Source organism: Triturus cristatus, chromosome 4_2 (genome assembly GCF_964204655.1).
Source record: "Triturus cristatus chromosome 4_2, aTriCri1.1, whole genome shotgun sequence".
In the NCBI taxonomy this organism is placed as follows: Eukaryota; Metazoa; Chordata; class Amphibia; order Caudata; family Salamandridae; genus Triturus; species Triturus cristatus.
Window position 1 is genome coordinate 295166812 of NC_140586.1, and position 21729 is coordinate 295188540.

Genomic DNA, 21729 nt, shown 5'->3' on the forward strand with positions numbered 1-21729 from the left:
ACATTTGTTCAAATATTTACTGTTCCAACATGGCGCCGAATAACCCTTGCAATAGTCCTCTTTCAATGTCGATGCATATACAATTTCAGTATGTATACGGCGGTCCGGTAGCATAACGGTGTGTGAGCAAGCCCGTTAGGGTGAAACGCGTCACGTTGGGTTTATGAAGTAATAAACCCCCTGGAAGCAACTTGGATGGTGTGGTGTCTTTTTCCTAGACCTGAGAGCACAGTTGGAACTCCGTTTTTACAAGGATATATATATATATATGATCCTTTTTTTTATTTACCTCATTGCCTCCCTATATCTCTACCCAAAACCTAAACCCTAAAATAAACCTAAACCCTAAAATGACCATTACCTCCTTTACCTCTAAACTCGCCCTTACCTCCCTTTACCTCTGCCCATCCCTAAAATCTAAACCTACCTGTACCTCACTTTACCACTACCCAGCCCTTAACCCTAAAATCACCCTTACATTCTTTTTTTCTCTACCAACTCCTAAATCCTATAAGCACCCTTACCCCTAATTTCCTCCGCGACCCCCTTACCCCTATTTTCCTCCGCGACCCCCAAAATCACACTTATCTCCCTTTACCTCTACTCATTCCAAAACTCTAAAATCAACTTTACCTCTACCAGCACCTTTAATTTTTTTTCAAAGAACATTAAAATAATGTCATTTAAAAACAATTATATGCTTCCCTGTGGAGTACAGTACCACGTGGTAAAGGTAAAAACCAAATAAATATACTTAATTGCGTGCTGCTTACCTGCGTAGGAAGGACTACGGGATAAAGGTTATGTGGCGTAACGGTTACGATGAATGGCTACATAACCAGAACAATAGGAAGGTAAAAAGCTGCTCGTTGGTAGGTATGAGCAGATATGTAGTGAACGACATGCACGTTGCAATATATTATACAGTATGAACTTTTTTTTTTTTTCTTTAAACTAAGCAGGTGGACATAAGCCATGTCCGTGCTAGGCTTTACACCTCACAGAGAGACATGTGGTAGTGATTACACAAGATATATTTTTATTAAGAGTGGTGGGCTGTTTATACTAAAAGTGTGTATTCTGATTTCCTTTATGTGCAGTCTGATTTACTGTGATAGTGCGGAGCCCCTGTGGGCCAGCCATTGTTTTCTGATATGCTAGAACACTTTGACTACTAGCGGCCGGCCCTGGTGGTTGTAGGCCCGTGTTTGTAACCCTTTTATGCACAATAAAATCTTTTCAAAAAAAAAAAAAAGAGTGGTGGGCTGAAGAGTTCTATTAGTGAGAAAGCAGCTACGTGGTACGAATTCTAAGGCCGCGTGAATGCACCAGTGATTGAACTGTAATCTTCACGCAGTGTCACGCTTCTCACAGTAATTATATCATGAGGGTGTCTCGCCCTGACAGCACATTGCGCCCCTTTAACAACTTGGCTGCAAAGCCTTTTCTCCTCCCAGTGCTGAGCCTTTTCTTAAAATTAGGTCGTTTGCCCTGAAGTTTTCTAAAAACACTTTTTCCACAACAGATTTGAAGCCCTAATTTTCCACACTCTCCCCCCAAGTCCCTCATCCCAACATGGTGTGGGTTTTAAAAGTACGTTTTCAGGGCATGCCCCGCAAGAAAAACTGGTGGGATTCACACAAATCAAAACACTGAGGGGCTCATTTATAGCAACAACAACAAAAAAAAAAACAAAAAAAAACTTTATGTTAAGGCTGGTACACCATTGACATTCCAGCCCTGAAGACGACTCCATTTATGTTATTTGTGGACTCAGCGGTTGAAACATTGAGTTTGCCACTATTGAACTGTTCTAAATTAAATCAAAAGAAATGCGTTTCCTAACCACTGTAAACCATATCACCAGCTACCAAATTAATATAACTAATCTCAGTTTTATTCGGTCAGACTCGCAGTCAATAGTTCTGTTTTTTTTTTATTGCCATTATACTTCAATCAGGAGTGCGACACCTGAACACTCCACCATTACTTCACTTGGATTTGTAGCATCTCAATATTTATTATTTGTAATATAACATTGTTGATTGCAGAATGCTGTTTTTTGGCTTTCATTGTATATGTTTTGGCCTGGATTCACTGTTCTATTGCTTTCATATGGTGTACATGTATGGACGTGTGTCATTTCCGCAGAATCCTCTTGTAGGTTATTGGTTTCTAGAATTTTACAAAAATGATAATGTGAAATTGTTTGCTCCTTTGAGCACACAAATGACACCTATGTATACTTACCTTAATAAAACAAAGAAATAATCCGGGAACATAAGTCCTATAAGGCAAATAAACCAATCTAGACCAGATGTCAAATGTCCCTTTTATTAGGAGTACGATTTGAAAGAGCTCTACAAATCAGAAACCTCCCCCATAGTGGAAGACCTCAGCTGTGCAATCTGAATAAATATGGGGCCTCATACGTCGATACCTCATTATTACTTTGCACATTACAAGGAGCCTGCTGCACTTAACATGTATATAAATAAAAATAATATTACAGTTGAATGAAAGGGTACAAATGTAAGAAAATATGTTGCTGATCAATACACTGTTGCATTCACTGATATCTGCGACAGTTTGCGGTAAGAATGGTTAATCCAAAAACCCAAAGCTGCTTTTCCTTTAAATTTTCACCAACTTCATCAACATTTCAAAACAAATTTACAACCTTGAGTCAGTTCTTTGCTCTGGTGACTGTCCTAGGTCATTTTCCATCTGCAAAGTCTGAACTATATAGTTTGTCTATGGATACGGAAGGAGCAGTCTTGGACCTGCTACCACATGGCCCTTTGGATCCCTGACATTTGACTGTGATCTGCTAGATGACGGAAGACGATCCTGCTGAGCCTCCAGCGCCGTTTCACACCTCGTGGGCGGGAAGTAAGGACACACCGGTTCCGGATCCGAACTGGACAACTATCCCGCGGCAGAGCTGCAATCTCTTTATCTGCCACTTCCTGTAAAGAAGGAAAACCAGATTATGAACAATAGTTCAGTCACCAAAAGTTTTATTCACAAGACCAGTCCCAAGGACCACATGATTACAGATTAACAAGACACTGGGAAAGCTACAAAAATCCCAGTCTTTGGCTACCTCTTAAAATGCCTCGGCTACCTGAAGTGCAGAAACAACCCTTTGCACTCATTGGACTCTTTTCATGGGTGTTGAAGAGCCCACACCTGAGCACCACATACTATTTCAGGACTAAGGCATGGACAGAACTCTACTAAGGTGCCATAGAGTTACAAAACACATAAGGAAAATGGAATATATACCAACATGGACTGCATAGATAGGCCTTCATAGAAAACCTTTATATGCAGGAGTAGCGGTCTAATCTACTACTACTATTGGATGCAGACAGTTGGACCACCCATGATTTCCCAGCAAACTGTAGTTTAACATACACATATCCTCGCTGGCTTATCTTCTCAGTGCTGAAAAACATTTGTAACACGCACAGAAAATGAAACTACAGTTCTCGGACTACAGGAACAATGGCTACTTAGTCAGTACTTCTATCATTCTTAGCCTGAAAAACAAGGGTCAGCGTGACATTATATAGACAGTAATCAGGGTCCAATCAGATTCTCAGGCAAGTGGGTGTAAGAGAAGCAGAGTCTAACAAGAGCTGTAAATCCTGACCAACTGGAACATTGGGGTAAGCACTGCGGACTTCACACCTGCATGCTTCAATTTACCTGGGATCATTCGGAGAGAGAAACAACCCTGTTCCGAGAAGGAGGGCCTGGGGGCGAGAGAAGGTCATATTATTGGAGATTAGGTTGATGTGGACTTTCGTGGATGCAGGCCGAAGACCGGAGCTACTGCAAGGAGGAAGCTCAAAGGCGGAGATTATATAGGGCAGACTTCACACAGGCATTCGGGGAGAGGCGGGGTCCTCCCTGCCATGCGGACGGCTGCCTGCTCCTATGACAGACCTTAGTAACATCCCATGCCGTCTAGATGCCGTTGCAAATGCGTTCTTGCCCTGCCAAAGCATGAGGATCACACATGCAAAGGCCTACCAGTAACTACATCTATAGTTGGGAATTTGTTAAAAAGCGGCAATTCAGGGACTTTAAAACTGGGACAAACAATCTTATTACACGGACATGTGATAGTTACAATCGTTTTCATATTTTTGTTTTGCTCTTTTATTTCCAGTCTTGATCGTAACATCCTGGCCTGAAGGGAGGCAGTAATGAATCAAAGCTAGAGATGACTCTTAGTAATCCACTTATCGATAAGTAATCAAGGCATTACCCCCCCATCCCTCTCTCTTCGAAGGAATTACAACATGAGATATACCGAAGTGAAAAAACACCAGGACAACTGTACATTTTATTCTGGAGTTAAAAATCTACTTTTTACTTCACAGCAGACAGAACCTTAAAACCAAAGACATTCTCCATGACTGGGCCTTGTAACAGCTTATAGTGGTTAATGAATGCAGGAGCTGTCCAGGTGTCTGCTCTACAAATGTAATTTATTTAGTGATGTCCTCTGGAATACAGATAGAGAGGTAGACTTTCATCTTGTCGATCTCCCCAACACCCATGAGAGAGGAAACGCCGTACTCCTTCTAGGACAAGGAACTTAAAGGCTTGACCCATCTACTTAAAGTCTAAATAGACCGTTTCAAAACCCTTTTGCCAGGCCCAAAGTTGACAAAGAAGTAGATTATGTGAACTCAGCTACTGTTTCAAGATAAACTAGTACTGCTCTCCTTACATCCAGTTAATGCAACCCTACCTCCTCAGCAGATTAAGGGTCAGGAAAGAAGACAGGTAATATCACGTCCTCTTGAGAATGACAGGAGAATTTACTTTAAGTACAAAGTTTAGGCCTGGGTGCAAAATAATTCTGTTGTCAAAAAGCCCTAAAAAATTGTGGTTTGCAGGAAAGGGTACCAAACTCACTAAACCTTCTAGTCGAAGTGATGGCCACCTGAAAAAACACTTTTAAGGTTAGTAACATCAATTGAATGAAGATGCTTGAAGGTGGCAATTTCAGAGCCTTCACGATCAATGGGAAATCCCACGCCGGACATGGAGGAGAAAGTGAAGGACGGATATTACCAAACGCCTTAAATAGACTTTGCACCAATACCGGATCACCCTCTTAATTACCCCAGGATGCTCTAAGGGCCGGATGTTTATAGACTAGGATTAACTATTTCCAAATAGTGATTCTATCCCAATCGCTATTTGATAATTGCTATTCCTTATGTATGAAATGTTGGTTTCATACTTGCGATTTCTAGTGGGTCACAAATCGACTTACCACATAATTGTTAATGAGGTAGGTGTGAGAAGTTGGCCTGGCATATGATGTCCACTAGTTATAGTGGGCACCTTACACCAGTCCAAACAACCCTTATTGATGATTAGGTTCAAGGCAACCTTTATTGAAAGCTATCCTAGTGGTAGCTATGGAGAGCAGCCTTCAGGCTAAGTTTTGAAGGAGTGTAAAGCAGCTTGGTTTACCAGATTATAACCTCTCGAATAACTAAATGAAAGGAGAACCACACATGGTATATATGCATTTATTTCTAAACACTCTCTACTAACCTCTTTATGAAGTTAGCGAGCAAGGCACACAATAATAAACAGTAAATACCACAATATACAATAGGCCCCAAGGGGAGACCACACCATATATTAAGAAAGTGGTATAAGAACCACGACTTGACACAGTGCCTAGAGCACGTAGAATTGCCACCCCAAGGAACCACCCAAGGCAGCGACACAGGAGGTCCACGGGGGACGTGTGCAGTGTGAGAAAACAGCCGCGAGCCCCGTACAATTCAATAGGAAAGTCGTGGTTTGAATTTTAAAGAATGAGGACTCTTAGGAGAGGACTTTGAGCAAACCCCTTTAGACTTAGAGGGTTCTAAGGCCAGCACCCAGGGGAGCACCGGAGTACTCGTGTTACCTCACCCAGGGGAGCCGTGTGCATAGGTGTCAAATGGTGTCGGAAATAGTCGTTGATTTCAATGGCTATGTGCTGCAAAGTGCTGCTGCTGTGGAAAGGAGAAGTGTCCAGTGTCATCCAAGCCTGGATCGAAGATGTGAAGAACCTGAAAGCAGAGGGGACAGGGTCTGGATTACATGCCAGTGACGAGGAGCACGATAGACTATGCCCACCGATGTCGGTTGTTTCAGGTGTGAAGAGGTGAAGCTTGACTCCACTACCACGGGGACCAAGAGGCGTCGTCGACTACCACAGTCTGCAGGAGAGCTGAACTGCGAAGAATGTCGAGTGCTGGAGGGTCAGTTTCCGGATTGGAAACCAACAAGCCTTGGCAACTGCAACCCACGCGGTCAGAGAAAAATGGCTTCGGTGTGGACCAGCAAGGTCCTGTGGGCTCCCCAAGCGATGGAGAGTCAAGGCACGTCTGGAGCAACCAGGTAAGCCTGTTGAAAGTCAAAGTACCCTTCTCAGGGACCCACAAGTCGACAGACAAGGGATCGTAAAGGGACCGCGAGAGGAATCACCAGATACCAGCCCACGGGTCACTCGAGGAGTATAGGCCAGCAATCTTCGGTGGAATCACTGCTCAGGGACTGGACTACAAGTAGCCCAAAGCACAGCCTCAGGGATCGCCAAGAAGCATATGCTGCTGCAAATGGTCGCAGTGTCCAGAGGTTCGGGTTGCACGGTCCCCACGAGGGCTTTGGATCTCAGGAGATGCTGAGAGCACGGAACAGCCTCGGGGAAGCTTGGAATCCCACCTCCTGTGTTGCAAAATCGTTGGTGTCCTTCGGGAGCGGCGTCGATGCAAACCGGACAGATGCGTCTTTGGTGCCTTCTTTGCAGGGGAGTAACTCCTTTACTCCAAGGGAGATTCTTCGGTCATCCAACATTGTGTAGATAGTAGTAGAAGTTCTGGTATTCTGTAGCAGAGTTTCGTCCGGGTAAATCTAAAGTCCTGTAGTCAGGGGTTCCTACTTTATACCCAAGGAAGGGGTGGGACAAACTCTGGGGACCCACCTATGGGAGGGTCAGGACAGAGGGGTGTCTACACCCATGTCCTTTGTCCAGTTTCACGCCAGAGCAGGGGGTGAGTGCCCCTGCAACCGGTTTGAGCTGGACTATGCACAGGGACACCAAATGTGCCCCCAGTGCAGACATCAAAGCACCCACCCAGTCCCAATACACTAAAGCCTGTCTGGGAGGTGGTTACACCTCCCTGTGACAGGAAACCTATTGCCCAGGCCTCCCCTGCCGGAGTTTCGTCCAGCAGCAGGAGGGCAGACTCGTGTCGGTGTCTGGCAACATCCATTTTTTGATGCCAGGGTCTGTTAAGCTGGTTCTGGGTGTATCGGTGGTGTCAAGTTTGTCCCTCTAGTAGGGTGGAATCATACCTCCCACACATGTTTCCATGCAGCCATTCCAAAGTTAGCATTTACCGCGAGGTTATAATGCACTTAAGAGTATATGGTTTGGCTGCATCACAAACAACCCCGGAATAAAGGTTCCGAAAGCTGCAGAGGGGCTCTGCTCATGCATGGGCACACTCTCACATGAAACCCAGCACCCTGCCTTCAGGATTGTTAAGGCCTGCCATAGGGGTGACTGATAGGTTTACATGTGCAGTGATATGGAGAGATATATGTAACCTATATCTCAGTAAGGGGTGCATACACCACCTTACACAGGCTGCAGTAGCTTACCTGTTGTGTCTTTTTGAATGGCTTCCCAGGGGTGGCCTAATACATGCTGCAGCCCCTGCAAGGCCTCTGGGATACCTATGCCCTGGGTACATAGTATACCATATACTAGGAACTTATAAGGGTACCCCAGAATCCAATCTGGAGTGTACCTAAAGTACATGCAATCAAATTAGAGAGGAAGCAGCTAGGCTGGGGCCCTGAATAGCAGGGTCCCATCCAGTCGAAAAACAGTGAAACATCAGCAAAAAGTGGGGGTAACCATAAGAAGCAGATCCTACTCTCCTACAGTAGGTTGCAGTTTGAAACCCATTAGGAATCAGAGCCATCACACGGATGGTGCCCTGCGAAGGTGAGCAGACCACCATGTCTGAGTGCGTTGTAATAAATGTTTTTTTGTTGTTGAAATGCAACCTGTTTTCTTTAAAGGAAAATGAGATGCGTTTCAACAATGAAAAATAAAACGTTTTGTTTAATGTTTTTTAAATTTTTTTATTTAAGAGCAGGCAGTGGTCCCTAGGACCACTGGCTGCTCATAAAAATGCTTTCCCAACATTCACAAATGGGAAGGGGTCCCATGAGGACCCCTTCCAATTTGGGAAAGAATTACCATTGACTGAGTTGGTGGTAAAGTGTGAATGTTTGCAAAGCGATTCGGTCACAAAACATTGGTACATGCTAATGCGATTCGTTATTTGGAAGGGACTCCCTGAAACACGCCCCTTCCCAATACGGACGTGCAAAACCCAAATTGCGATTCTGTAACAAGTTACTGAATCACAATTTGGGCATTATACATTCCCCAAAGCATTTTTCTGGTTGCAAACAGGCAGATTCAGGGATTCGGCCCATTTGAGACCGGAAAATTGCTTTGCACATAAAGCCCTAAATGCCTTAATAGCAGCCCATTGGATTTTTACGGTATAAAAACTAAGTCCCAAAGAGAATCTATCTTAAAGAACGCCCATGATCTGAGGCAGAAATTGAAAGGGGAGTAGAAAGAGGCGAGGGAGAGTAGCAGAAAGAGGCAAAAACTGCTTCACCAAACACCACTTCCTAAAGACTTCCAATGCTGCTAGAGCAAGAAGAGAGCGAATTGACAGTTGTCTGAACTGAAGAGGATACAGAATGGGACAAACGCCTGGACCTTCACACGGCCCTTTCAATCTTCAGCCTGTGAACTTGAGTCTTATAATCAAGAAGGTCTAGAGAACTGGAAAGGCCAGAGGGGATGAGACTCCTGGAAACAGCCATTTCTTGTCCAAATCAGAACGAGTAGGGTCAGGCTGGAGAAATCCGGATTAGACGAGCCTCCCCCCACACCCACACCCCCCCCCCCCCTTACCCTCATCAGAAGGTGCTGAATCAAGGGGAAAAGGCGTACAGGAGATCCTTTGGCCACGAACAAGTACGACCATCTATGGCCCAGGAGTTGGCCTCCCTTGTCCTTGAACAAAAGATAGGAAGGTGAGAATTGATATGCGTCACAAACAGATCCATCCTTGGATACCCGTGCTCTGGCAAATCTGATTAAAGACAATTTGTGGGAGGCGGGGGAGCTCCCTGTTCAATCTGCCTGAATATTCAAATTCCAATGAAAGTATATCGCCTCCGGGGAAAGGATTCTGGATCAGACCCAGAAAAAGATCTGGGGTGCTGAAAGTAAGGGAATCTAAGACGTTTCTTCAGAAAAGTAAAACTTTTCAATCCCAAAAGGCACAAATTGCTACTGACTACAGTCAACGAGCCTGAAGATACTGCAGCTGCCTTAATTAGGTCCAAGGATACATCTGCGAGATACTTGGCTTGTTGTTCCATCTGGACCAGTATCTTCGAGACATCTGTGCCTTCGGTAATGGCATCTGCCAAGGCATCAAACCCTCTAACAAGAGACTGCGAGGAGTATGCTGCATAGATAGCTGCTCTTAAGGTCAAATTAGATGCACTGAAGCATCTCTTTAGCCAATTTTCTACTTCATGATCTACGGATTGGTAGGAGAACAGTTATCCAGATTCTGTTAATACCAATTAACAGAACCAAAATGGAATTAACTTTAATGGTTTGAGGAAGAACCTGCTCTCCTTCTTCCAGAGTGTAAGATTTCTGAAGGAACCTGGGAATTTGAGCTTTGTGTGGTACCTTCAAATTCCTAAATATCTCCTTTATTTTGAGTGGAAAGGAAGTGCCAAGGCTGAACATCTAGAATATTGTGGAAACAACCCTTCAGCATCTTCTTCCGAATTCGGAGGCTCAAAGCCCAAGTTCTCTCTAATATGGAGGAGAAGCTTGGGAAGATCCTCTCTAGTGATGGACTTGCCCCCTAAAGTATCAGGTTTTTCAGGTGCAGAATCACTAAAGGAATCGGTGTACTGACTGTTTTGTTTCACTGACTTTTTCTTTGGCTTGGATGCCAAAGCCTTGAATGCAGCCTCAATAATCATGGCCTGTAATTGTGCTGTTGACATGCTGTCTGGCCTTGCAGGGGAAGCGAGACTTTGAGCACCTAGACCTCTACCCTTACCGGTTCGCCCTCTTCACTAGCATCAGAGGATGGAGAATGAACCCTCCTCTTCTCACGCCTCTCTCCACGATCACACTGGCAGTTCTACCTTTTCTTGTGCTCCCAATGTCATAATTGAGGAAGCGTTGCATTTCCCCGTTTGGCCAGCTCTGTTTGCTCTTGGAGAGATGTCTCTCTCTCCACCCCAAAGAGCGAGGCAGTGAGCATGCACACTCCTCGACCTACCTCACTGAATCAGCAAGCAGAGGTCCGTTTCCTCTGCAGTTTGTTCATCTACACTGCTTGTCAGAAGGTCGGCAAGCCCATTCTCCCACTACAGAAGACCGATCGCTTTCCATGACATCAAGATTCCCTCGACCCAATCTCTTGCTCTGTTTCCACCCATATGATTCACATAGGCCTGAGCCATCTAATTGTCTGTTCTGATCTGGACTGGAAAGCCATCAATTAGGGGGTAGAATAACTAGAGAGCTCTGTGAAACACTAAACATTTCTGCCAATTGGATGATTATCTGGCTTCCGACATAGCCCACAGATCCAGAGCAAAAGAATTCCCCAAAGTTGCTCCCCAGCTGAGACTGCTGGCAACCTTGTCTGAGGAATCAGAGTAGAGAGCAAAACCCCCTTGCTCAGGTTCGGAACTTCCAACCATCGCCGTAGTCTGGAAACACCACTGGAGAGACTGGACCAACAGTGTTCTAATCCTGTGAGCTGGGATCCCACAGGAAATGAGACGCTAGCTGGTACAAGTGAAGGCGATCCCATGGCACCAAGAATAGCAAGGCTGACATATCCCCCTGTACACAAAACCATTCCCTAGCTGGAACTTGTGGGAGGGATAAGAGGTGTGAGAGCTGGGTTATTAGCCTCTGCTGACGTGCTTCCGGGAGGAAGACCTTTCCGATCGGAGTATCGAGCAGGGCCTGATGAAAAGAAGCTGTTGTGAAGGAAACAAGAAGGATTTTTCTGGGTTCAGGAGGAAACCATTGCTCTCTAGGCAGTCGCAAACCAGCGAGACTATTTGACGAGCCTTAGAAAAAGAAGTGTTGCAGATGAGCCAAGCGCCGAAATAGGGAAAGAGCTATCAACCTAAATAATGAAGGTTTCCCACCAGAGGAGCAAGAGTTTTTGTAAACACTTAAGGTGCCAAAGAGAGCCCAAAAAGAAGAACACAGAATAGAAAAGCATGACTCAGAGCAGAAAACCTGAGAACTTCTGAGAAGAGGGATGAATAGGAAAGTGCAAATAGGCATCTATTAGATCTACTTAGGCCAGAAATATGCCAGAAGACACGAGGGGAACAATGTCCTGCAAACTCACTATCTTCAACTTTTGATGAGGGATATAAAGGTTCACTTGTTTGAGACAGAGAACTTAACAGAGGTCTCCTGGTGTCTTTTCGGCCAAAAACATCAGAGAAAAGCAATCCTTGTCCCAGGAACGGACACAATCGCATTCTTTACAGGTAGGGCCATGATTCCCTTCTGCAGGGCATGCAATTTGTCTAGTCTGTGAAGAGTTGGATTTTGGATGAAGAAGACGCTTGGAGAAGATGAGAATTTGATTCTGTATCCTTCTCTCACCAACTCGAGGACCCATGAGTCTGACACATCTTTTCCCCCCCAAGTTGAGTAAAAAGCAAGAATTCTTCCACCCACAGCGCTTTGAACAGTGCTGCCTTCGGATTGGTTGCAGGAGACAACTCTCCCATAACCAACCCCCCTCTCGTTGTGGAATTATTACCAAAGGCTCTGCGGAACCGAAACCTCTCCCTCTAGATTGAGGTTTCACTTGGCATAAGCAATTTACGATCCTCCGCCGATTTATTCACCAAATCTTCCAGCCGAGAACTGAAACGTTTGGCACCATGAAAAGGAATGCGAGACAGAAGAGCCTATTACGAATTGTCTGCTTTCCAGATCCACATGCAAATGTGTTGTTTTCCTGAGATGGCAGAACCTGAGGCGCTGCAGCAGCTGGTAGGGAATCAAAGGTCATATCTAATAGCAAACACACTTCCTCTTCCATGACTGATAATTTGGAAGTTTCATCCCCTCCGTCCTGCAGCTCCTTCGCAAAGTCATGGAAGTAATGCAACAAGGACTGAACGACATAAGTTGTGTATGCCAGGATAGCAAAGTTCATTGCAGAATGAGCTCTCATAATACCCCCCCCCGCTACCTTTTTACCTACTTGGATCTGGTGGAGAAGCTTCCTCTGAAATGATGGAGCTGCTGAAAGCGCGACCCGCCATCAAGGGGTCAACCTCGCTGAAGAAGGAAATTCCTCCACAAAGTTTTGAAGCAGATACCTCTTGGAGAGAAAGTGAGGAAAACATTCTTTTTCCACATCAGACCATTCTCTACTCAACAGTCAACAGATGTCCTGATTTATTGGGACAGATTCTGGATCCAACTTACAATACTGAAGGAAGACATAACCATCCTCCACCTGGGCCCCAGTATCAGGAAAGGAGAGATTCTCCCCAACAGAGGCCAAAAGGTATTTTAAATCAGAGCCATGAACAGATCTTCCTACGACTTCTTCATCCCCAGACTGGTCATAATCAGGGTCAGCAGAACAAGAGGCCCTGAGAGTTTTGGCTAACAGAGCACCTTCCTGAGGAGCAAAAGCAGATTCCACTGGTTAAATGATCATCAATTGCAGCATTTCCAGATCGTAGGAAGCCCAGACCAGGACTAGGCCCTTTCTTTCCTAAAGACATCTCCGAATACTTCCTTTTAGATGCGCCCTTTCCCTCCATGTTGAAACACAAAGAGAACCGAAAACACGCATCTAAATAAGCTGGCAGATCACTCCCCACTTGTGAGTGTTGCCAAGCAACGGCGAGCCCACCCAATGCTGCACCCAGCTCAGTAAGGAGACAGTGTGAGAACACTTCACAGAGTGTACATAAACATGTTGGGGCTGTCCCAAAATTGCTTAGCATTGGGAGCAGTAAACCCAGAAATCCAAGGTACTATGAATGCAATTGCTAAGGCAGGTTACAGCAATCAACAGAAAGAAATAAAAATAGAGAGGCACTTTATTTGCCATGAAACACCAACGATGATCCACAAAATAACAAGCATTGGCATAGCCAATAGGTCTCGCCTTTGGGACCCCTGCTACCTTAGAGCCAACTTTCAAGGGGGGGGGGGGGGGGGGGGGGAAGAGAGGGGATTCTTCCAGCAGTAGGAAGAGTGGAGATGCAGGAGATCTGAGAAGGGGTGACAAAACAACAACGCCGCATTAACAAGCAAATGGTCTTTTGAAGACCTGTGAAGTTCTTGGGTGCGGCTGTGTGTGCCCGGGGCGGGAAGCTGTCTCAGCCCGGGCTACCACACGCGAGGGGGGGGGGGGGAAAGAGAGAGAAGAGGCTGGGGACTGAAGCCCTTTGAGCCCAATGGGCGTTGCGCGCCTGACTGCACACGGTACCGTTTTCTACAGGCTCTGGAAAAGTCAATTCGTCTAGCCTGAGACGCCGTTGGAATGCACCTGCGCGTGGAGAGGTACACTATCTATGAAACTAAACAGCACCCCAAACACAAGACCGCTCACCACTGAAGAAAGCCCTCCAGTATAAAGAGAAACATAGCACTGGCTAATACTTACCAATGTGGAAACAACAGTTAAATACTTGGCACGTACAGGGCATTGTCCAAGCCTGGGCACATTTGTGCTTCCCTAACTTGTGTCTAAGTCACATCATATTCTATTCGCCCCAAATACACTTCAGCGAGTTTACTGGTTAGTATAGTTTGACAGGGGAAATTTGTTATTCTAAAACAAAGAGCTCTTTTAATTTCAAAAATATTTTATTGAATTGAGAAGAAAAGATCTAAAAGTGCAACAACTACAATCCATAAAATAATAACCGACCGCTTGTGAACCGAAAAATAAATGGCGAAGTACCAGGTTAACAGAGGTGAGAGAGCGCTTACTGACAGGGGGAGAAGGGAGGGGGGTAGTGACAGCAAGGGGGTGGAGGAGGCTTAATGAGCCATGACAGAAAGGCAGATGGCGGCTGCGGGCGTGCACGCTCACGTGCACTCAAGCTTTAGGCCACCAAAAGCCTCTGGTGGCACTTTTAAAAGCCACTTACAAAATGTCTCGAAGAGACAGCATGCGCTGTCGCAGGCGAGACCTAAAAATGATGGGGCGAGGCCCCTAGAACGAGACAATTATCAGTTAGGTCCAAGAACAAGAAGGAAAAAAAAGAAGAAGTACTCCTATTGCTACACCTTAAATTAATTCAAACACGGTTCCAATGTATCTAACGTATCCTCTAACTCATTGTACAAGCATTTTTTCTGGGATCATATAGTTATTTCATAATTGTTAAAGGCACACTGCACTACTGTTTGCATTGAAAGTTTCATATGAATATATACCAGTGTCCTGTGTGAAATTCAAGATCCCAGTGTCCAAGTGAAATAAGTGGTGCAAATTCAATCATGAGTCACCGTTTGTGTGCATAATACGTGAACGTGTTATTTTTTTAAAACAGATAATGCAAATAAGAAAAACTAAGAAAATACAAATACAATCCACAATGTATACCAGTCCACTACTTTTCAAATCCCTGTGGGTGAATGTTTTTCAAAATAACCAGTCCCACAAAATGTGATCAATTTGACAGGGAAAGTAAAGGTCCAATTTAGGAGGCCACGCGTAAAGTTTTTAAAAACCTGGAGCCACTGTTCCTTATCTCTTGTTACCTGTCGAGTCAAATAGTAAATTGTTTCAAAGGTTACCAATATCCCAGTTACACCTAAGTCAGAAGAGCTGTCCCTTAACGTAAACATTCAATAGTGCATGAGACCACAATGCTATCACCCAGTGTGCACTGCTCTCAAGGCCGGGTTTGCCAGGCAGTTCCAGTTATATAGGAGACGTATGTCGGCTATGACGTACATCCAATGAATTCCTCTCAGGCAGGTGACTGGCCAGATTAAAAAAGTATTAGTCACATGTCTGGAATTGGTGAGGTCCGCAAAGGGCTGCTTGCGGGTCAAGAGCACTGAAGTCCAAGGTCCCCCACACCACTGCATCCCACCAAGGCAGGAGGCTGAGCGAGGAGGTCAGGTCTCAGTTAATCCACTGTTTCTCTCTACTGCAACTGCCAAGACAAGTTAAAACTGCACCATGGATAACACAGCAAGGCAGCTCATCCAGCGACCACAGGAGTTACACCATCTGTCGGCAGAATGCCAGCACTGGGAGATGAGCTGAACCCCAGCCCTGCTGGGAAGAGTCAGTGGCTTCCCAATACAAGGTTTGGCAGTCCCGATGGGAAATACCCAGCTCTGTATTAATAAAAGATTCACAGAGGGCAACTTAAAATATATGCTGCCAAACACATACAGAGCTCGTTCAATCAAGAATTCTCTACTCCTGCTCAACATACATCAGTGTAGTCTGGTTCAGTACGTGACTGCAGAAGACACACAGAAACAGTGTGATGGCAACAGTACTATCGGCAGCAGGTACCTGAAGTCTGACAGCAGCAGTGCTACCTGCACCAGTCGCTTATAGTAAAGCAGCAGCGGTACTTTCTGCACCAGGTGCTTGCAATGTGACTGCAGGAGTAATACTTACACCTGGTGCTTGCAGCGTACCAGAAGCAGTACTGCCAGCATTGGGTGCTTGCAGAATGACAGCAGCAGTACCTCCTGCACCAGCTGTTTGCAGTGTGGCACCACTCAATACCTATAGTGTGATTGCAGAAGCACCCCCTGCACCAGGTGCTTGCAATGTGATTCCAACAGTAATAAGCACACCTGGTGCTTGCAGGGTACCAGCAGCTGTACTGCCTGCACTGGGTGCTTGCAGAATGACAGCAGCAGTACCTCCTGCACCAGCTGTTTGCAGTGTGGCACCACTCAATACCTATAGTGTGATTGCAGAAGCACCCCCTGCACCAGGTGCTTGCAATGTGATTCCAACAGTAATAAGCACACCTGGTGCTTGCAGGGTACCAGCAGCTGTACTGCCTGCACTGGGTGCTTGCAGAATGACAGCAGCAGTACCTCCTGCACCAGCTGCAGAAAAGTGCAGCAGTATATTTAAGTGTGACATCAGCAGTGCTACCTGCGCTGATGCTTTTAATGTGGCATCAACTGTACTATTTGCAGCAGCTTGTGGCAGTATGGCAGCTTGGGGCTCACAGTGTGACCACAGCAGACCTACCTGCACCTTTGGACGATCAGAGTAACTTTATTACCTGTATCAGTCGCCTAAAGTGTTACAACAGCAGCAAAACATGGTGCAACCTCTACCATGTACACCTCTTCTAGCTAAGCACACTAAACCTGTGTATTATGAAAAAGCTAGACATATGGGCGTTGTCAATGATTGCTTCAAAGGTGCCTTGTTCCTTGCATATGAGTGAAGTATTCAAGGGTGTAAATTAATGGAAAAACCAACAAACCAGTGAGGGAAAACTGCGGGGGGAATAGGTAGACAAAGAGAGAAGACTTGAAATTAAGGGGTGCCTTTACGTTCAGGGGTTGATAAACTGAGTAGGAGTGTGTACCAATGTAAATAAATGGTAAGGATACTAAAATAAATTAAGTAGGTATGGCATTAGGTCATTCCTTGCTTGCACAGTTTTTTTTACAGCGGTACAGTAGTGCGGACTCATGGTATCTTTCCAGACACACTTAAAATACTTCCTGAGTGTTCTGACATATGTGTCTGGGTTAACTAATAATAACATTGGCTGCATGCTTTATAAGGAAAGTAGCAGAACTTGTTAAGACATACAGTGATGACAGAAAGATAAACTATAAATGCACGGCTTGGTAGCAAAAATTGATTTTTCTTTTCGAAATTAAATAAAACACATCTACGAGAGGAAAACTAATGAAACAGCAAACAGTTTGCATAATGGAATATCGGGCAGCCTGGGACATATTTCGGACATTTGCTTTATTTGGAGGAGTTCCAAATTAAAGATATTTTTAAGAATGTACTTCTGTATGTATATATATATATATATATATATATATATATATATATATATATATATATAAAATGTTTATGGGCAGTTCTTTTAAAATCAATTGGCTAACTTTACAATAACGTAGGGTCATGTATGCACAACAATAAAACACTTTAGGGCCCTAGGGATGGAAAGTGCCAAAATACCTCACAAAACCGAATGACTACCGCAAAGTAAATGTAGAAAGAAAGAGCAATTTCACAGCACCTCGTTGCTGTGCGACTACATTGAGTAACTCATGTTGAAAAATGTGAAGACAACGGTGAACGTATGAATAGTGTAAGTAACAACTGGACATTTTTCTGTGGCTGAAAAGGAAAAGTTCAGCTTGCAAGGAGAGGTTTATGGTAGAGTGCCCATAGTTTAGAAAGAAAGTAGGAAGTTCAAACAAGTTCTGGCAAAGCCAATGGGTCTTGCCTATGCAAGATCTATTGGTTTTGTCAGGTTTTTTTTTGCCATGCTGTAAAGTATAGTATGCTGTATAGTATGGTTTGGCCTGTCGTATGTAGGTATAGTATGGTTCGTTATTGTGAATGGTATGGTATGGCCTGTCAATGTGTAGTGTGGTATGGTATGATCTGTCATTATATAGCATTTTATGGTATGGCCTGTCATTGTATAGTTATGTATGGTATCATATGGCCTGCCATTGTATAGTATTGTAAAGTATGGCATGGGCTGTCATTGTATATTATGACCTGTAATTCTATGGTATGTCATTGTATAGTATTATATGTCATTGTATTGTGTTGGCCCATCATATAGTATGGTATGGTAATCTATGGTATGGCCTGTATGACATGGCCTGTCATTGTATAGTATTTTATATTATGGCATGGTATTTCACTGTATAGTATTTTATGACCTGTCATTATATAGTATGATATGGCATGGTATGGTGTAGAAAGGTACAGTAGGTCATGGTGTGGTATGTAATGTATGGTATTCCTTGTGTTTGTATAGTATAGTAAGGCTCGTCACTGCACAATAAGGTTATGGTATGGTATATCGTGTCATTGAGTGGTATGGTATGGTATCGAATGGTATGGGCAGTCTTTGTTTTTTATGGTATGGCCTTCATTGCATGGTATGACCTATCTTTGTATAGTATAGTGTGGTATGGTATGGTATGAGATGGCATCCGCTTGTACTGCATGTTATGGTATGGCCTGTCTTTGTATGATATGGTATGGTGATGGAGAGAGCGGAGTCAAAAGCCATAGAGAGGGAGGGTTGAGAGGGAGGGCACCAAAGACACAGGACGGAGGGCTGAAGTGGGTAAAGGCAACACAGACAGATGGACAGAGAGAAGGCATGTGAAAGAACATCATGTCTGCAATCCAACTAAAACAACAAAAGTCAGAAAATGTAAGTGATTTACGCACTCTGAAAATAAACTCTCTCAACTATGTTTGAAGCACTAACAAAGACGGGGATACGACAAACGGGGTCAAAAGCCAATGGTATGGAGGGTGAGGGGGACAAAGGAAACATGAACAGAGGGAATGAGCATTGGAGGGAGGGGGACAAAGGCACGCAGGGGGTGGGAGCGGGTAAAGGCATCACAGACGATGAAGGGAGAAAGAGCAACGCAAAGAAATATCCTGCCTGCAATCAGTGGTTAATTTGTAAACAAAAAATAAGTGCTGGGGCTATTGTCAGAAGGCAGCTTGCACCAGCCCGTTTCTCCCGCTGCCTAAAACACCAACTACTAATCATGAAAGTGGGACGAGGATGTGGCATAATGGCCAGAGCTAACAACTTCGGAGCTGTGGAGCCAGGTTTGAATCTCAGCGTGGGCAGTGATTCTGGACAAACCACTTAAATCTCCCCGTGCCATAAATGGATGTGCCCTTACTGGTGCTCATGAAAAGTGGGGTGTTGATGATTGAGTGGCAGTGCTGAGCAACGGACACCACCGGCTCAAATTAAGCACTATCTGCAATAAAACTAAAACAACAAATGCCAAAAACTGTAAGTGCTGTCAAATCGGAAAATAAACTTTCTGAACTATGCTGTAGCATGTTTAAAGCAGTAACACAGAGATACAGAGAGAGAGGTCAAAACCCACAGAACCAGACGAAGGAAGGGGGGTGGCCAATGCAGTGCGGACGGAGGGAAAAAGGATGGGAGGCGGAATGCAAAGGCAACACAGAAGGACATATCTTCCATGCAAACAAACTAACTGCATTCAGAAAAATATATTGAACACGCGCAGTATGAAAATATATTTCTCTGCCACTGTTAAGCGTGTTTGAAGAAGAAGAGGGAGTGTGATGGAAACAGATAGGCGGCAACAGATTCACTATTATAGAGTGCTTCCTGCAAAAGAAAACAAGCATTGGCCGCGCGGCAGTAAAAGTAACCCCGCACGGCCGTAAAAGCGAAAGTAATCGCGATCGCCCTGAAAGCAAAAGTGATCGTGATGACGCACTAAAGCATACGTTTTCAAAGTGCTGCTGAAGGCTGGCTCGCGTGAACGCAAGCGCTAGGCCAGCCAGCAGCACTTTGAAAACTCACCTCCAATATGTCTCTCCGAGCCACCGCATGCGCTGGGCTCAGCGAGACCTAAAAACAGTTTGTGTTAAGAGTTAGCCCCCATGCTTATAGTCATGTGATAGTGTCCTTGTGTAATGGAACAGGTGCTCATGTAAAGCGCTCCAATACCTTTGCATCGAGTTCACACTATATAAAGCTGCAAAAAAAAGTGTATTTCCTTACTTAGGAGGGGTGGGGCTTACTTTATTTTAGATGAGTGAAACACTGAGTGAGCTACAGATAGCACAACTTGTCTGTGGTGAGGAAGATGGACGAGGTAGGTAATGAATGTCTCAGATACCATCTTTGTTTCATTGCTGTGAGCGAAACATGGAGGGATTGTTAATCGGTGTTTTTTTTCGATTTAGAGCCACTCTTTTTTTTATAGCTCATAGGGGGACGGGATAGTTGATGTTGCAAAGCCCGTGATTCATAGATAGGGGGAATTCCGTCACAGCAGGCATGAGATGGGACTTTTTACCTGTAGCTCCCGAGGAAGGATGTTGTTTTTCCGAATGGCATTAATTCTTAGCCTCTCATCAGCATATTCAAAGGCCATCTTTCGCCTCTTCACATCTCTAAGCATTCTCCAATTCACGTAATAACCTCGCACTGGGACCAGACTGGATGGCTTCGGCCATGGAAAAAGCTGAAATCAGAAAATATACTGAGCTATTAGCCTATAAAAACTAATTATAATCCGAGTCAACGTCTCTGAGAGGAGAAAGTGTATTCACACAATTATGGCAATTAATCTCGCCGAGGCGTATATGCAGGGGCGAAAGCAGTCAGTCAGGGGATGGGGTACATATACTACTACAGATATGAATTTTAAATGCAAACTAGAAGGTCAGGCTTGGAGAAAGGAATCAAGAATTGGACCACTGTGCAGGAGAGAGGAGTAGTGAGATATAAATGCTAGATGAAGATGTGTGACGTGGGTCTATACCTAAAAAGAGGAGTGTGAATCATCAGAAGTGTGTATATTTGCAGGGAAAGGGTAGAGTGAGGTACGTATGGGGAAAGAGAGTAGCAGCTAAGGGGTGGAGTGAGGTAGGGATGCCGGCAGATATGTGGGGGGAAAACAAATAATAGACGGGCGCCAGGGGTGAAGATTGAAATCCTTGATCGGGTGGAAACCAATATGTATATGGCATGCATACAAGTAGTGGAGTGCAAATACAAAGAAAAGGAGTAGGTCAGGAGAGGAGTTATTTATGTTAGCAGGGACAGAGGATGTTAGTGGTGAAGGGAAGTAAAAATGTGGAAAAGGGTCGCAGATCAGTGTAAATTGGATTAGGCATATATGGAATGAGGTAGATATGCATGGAGAGGAGGGGTGAAGCCCAAGGACACAAAACTAAATGACGTACACCGAATGATCTTTACTCAGAAAAATCATATGCGATAAGTATACAGATGCTTTCCCAGTTTGAATTTACGATACGAGCTGACTGTTTATGTGAACCCAAGATCCGTACCGATGCATATTACAGCGACAAAAATCCTTAGTGTTTGTGACGAAATAAAACGCATGGCCATACCTCTTTAGGTGGAGGTCCGTAATAGAGACCCTAACCCAATCTCACCTGGCACGCACCCCGCAACATACTGCTCACGACCGCCAGTGCCATATTGTCACCTCCAAAAACCTGGTCAATTACAACTACAGAAGTAAAGAAAGGACTTGTGCCACAGTACAAGCGCCGGTAACAAGTAATAGCGGCGGCCATCTTGGAAAGGAGATGCTACGCTCGTGCTTTAGGAGAACTTTCGCCTTCGTGCATTAAGATTATGGCTCCCGGTTTTATGGTATTTATTTTTTGGCCATTTCCTCTGCATTTATCCATATTTATTTTTTGGGCATTTTATCTGTATTTATTCACATTTATTTTTCCCACAAATAAAAGATGACGCTGCAGCTAGTATTTTTCCACATTTATTTAAATTGACAATGCACACATGCACTCGTTT

General features: G+C 44.5%; 1 protein-coding gene across 1 annotated transcript; it reads right to left on the reverse strand.

Annotated features, from left to right (window-relative positions):
• Nucleotides 1-2320: 2320 nt before the first annotated feature.
• On the reverse strand, nucleotides 2321-21466 carry MRPS14 (mitochondrial ribosomal protein S14). Its single transcript, XM_085601592.1, has 3 exons — nucleotides 21345-21466; nucleotides 20237-20404; nucleotides 2321-2969 (listed from the first exon to the last, which is right to left on the reverse strand). The coding sequence occupies exons 1-3, from the start codon at nucleotides 21387-21389 to the stop codon at nucleotides 2787-2789; spliced, it is 396 nt and encodes a 131-aa protein (XP_085457718.1). The 5' UTR covers nucleotides 21390-21466; the 3' UTR covers nucleotides 2321-2786.
• Nucleotides 21467-21729: the final 263 nt, after the last annotated feature.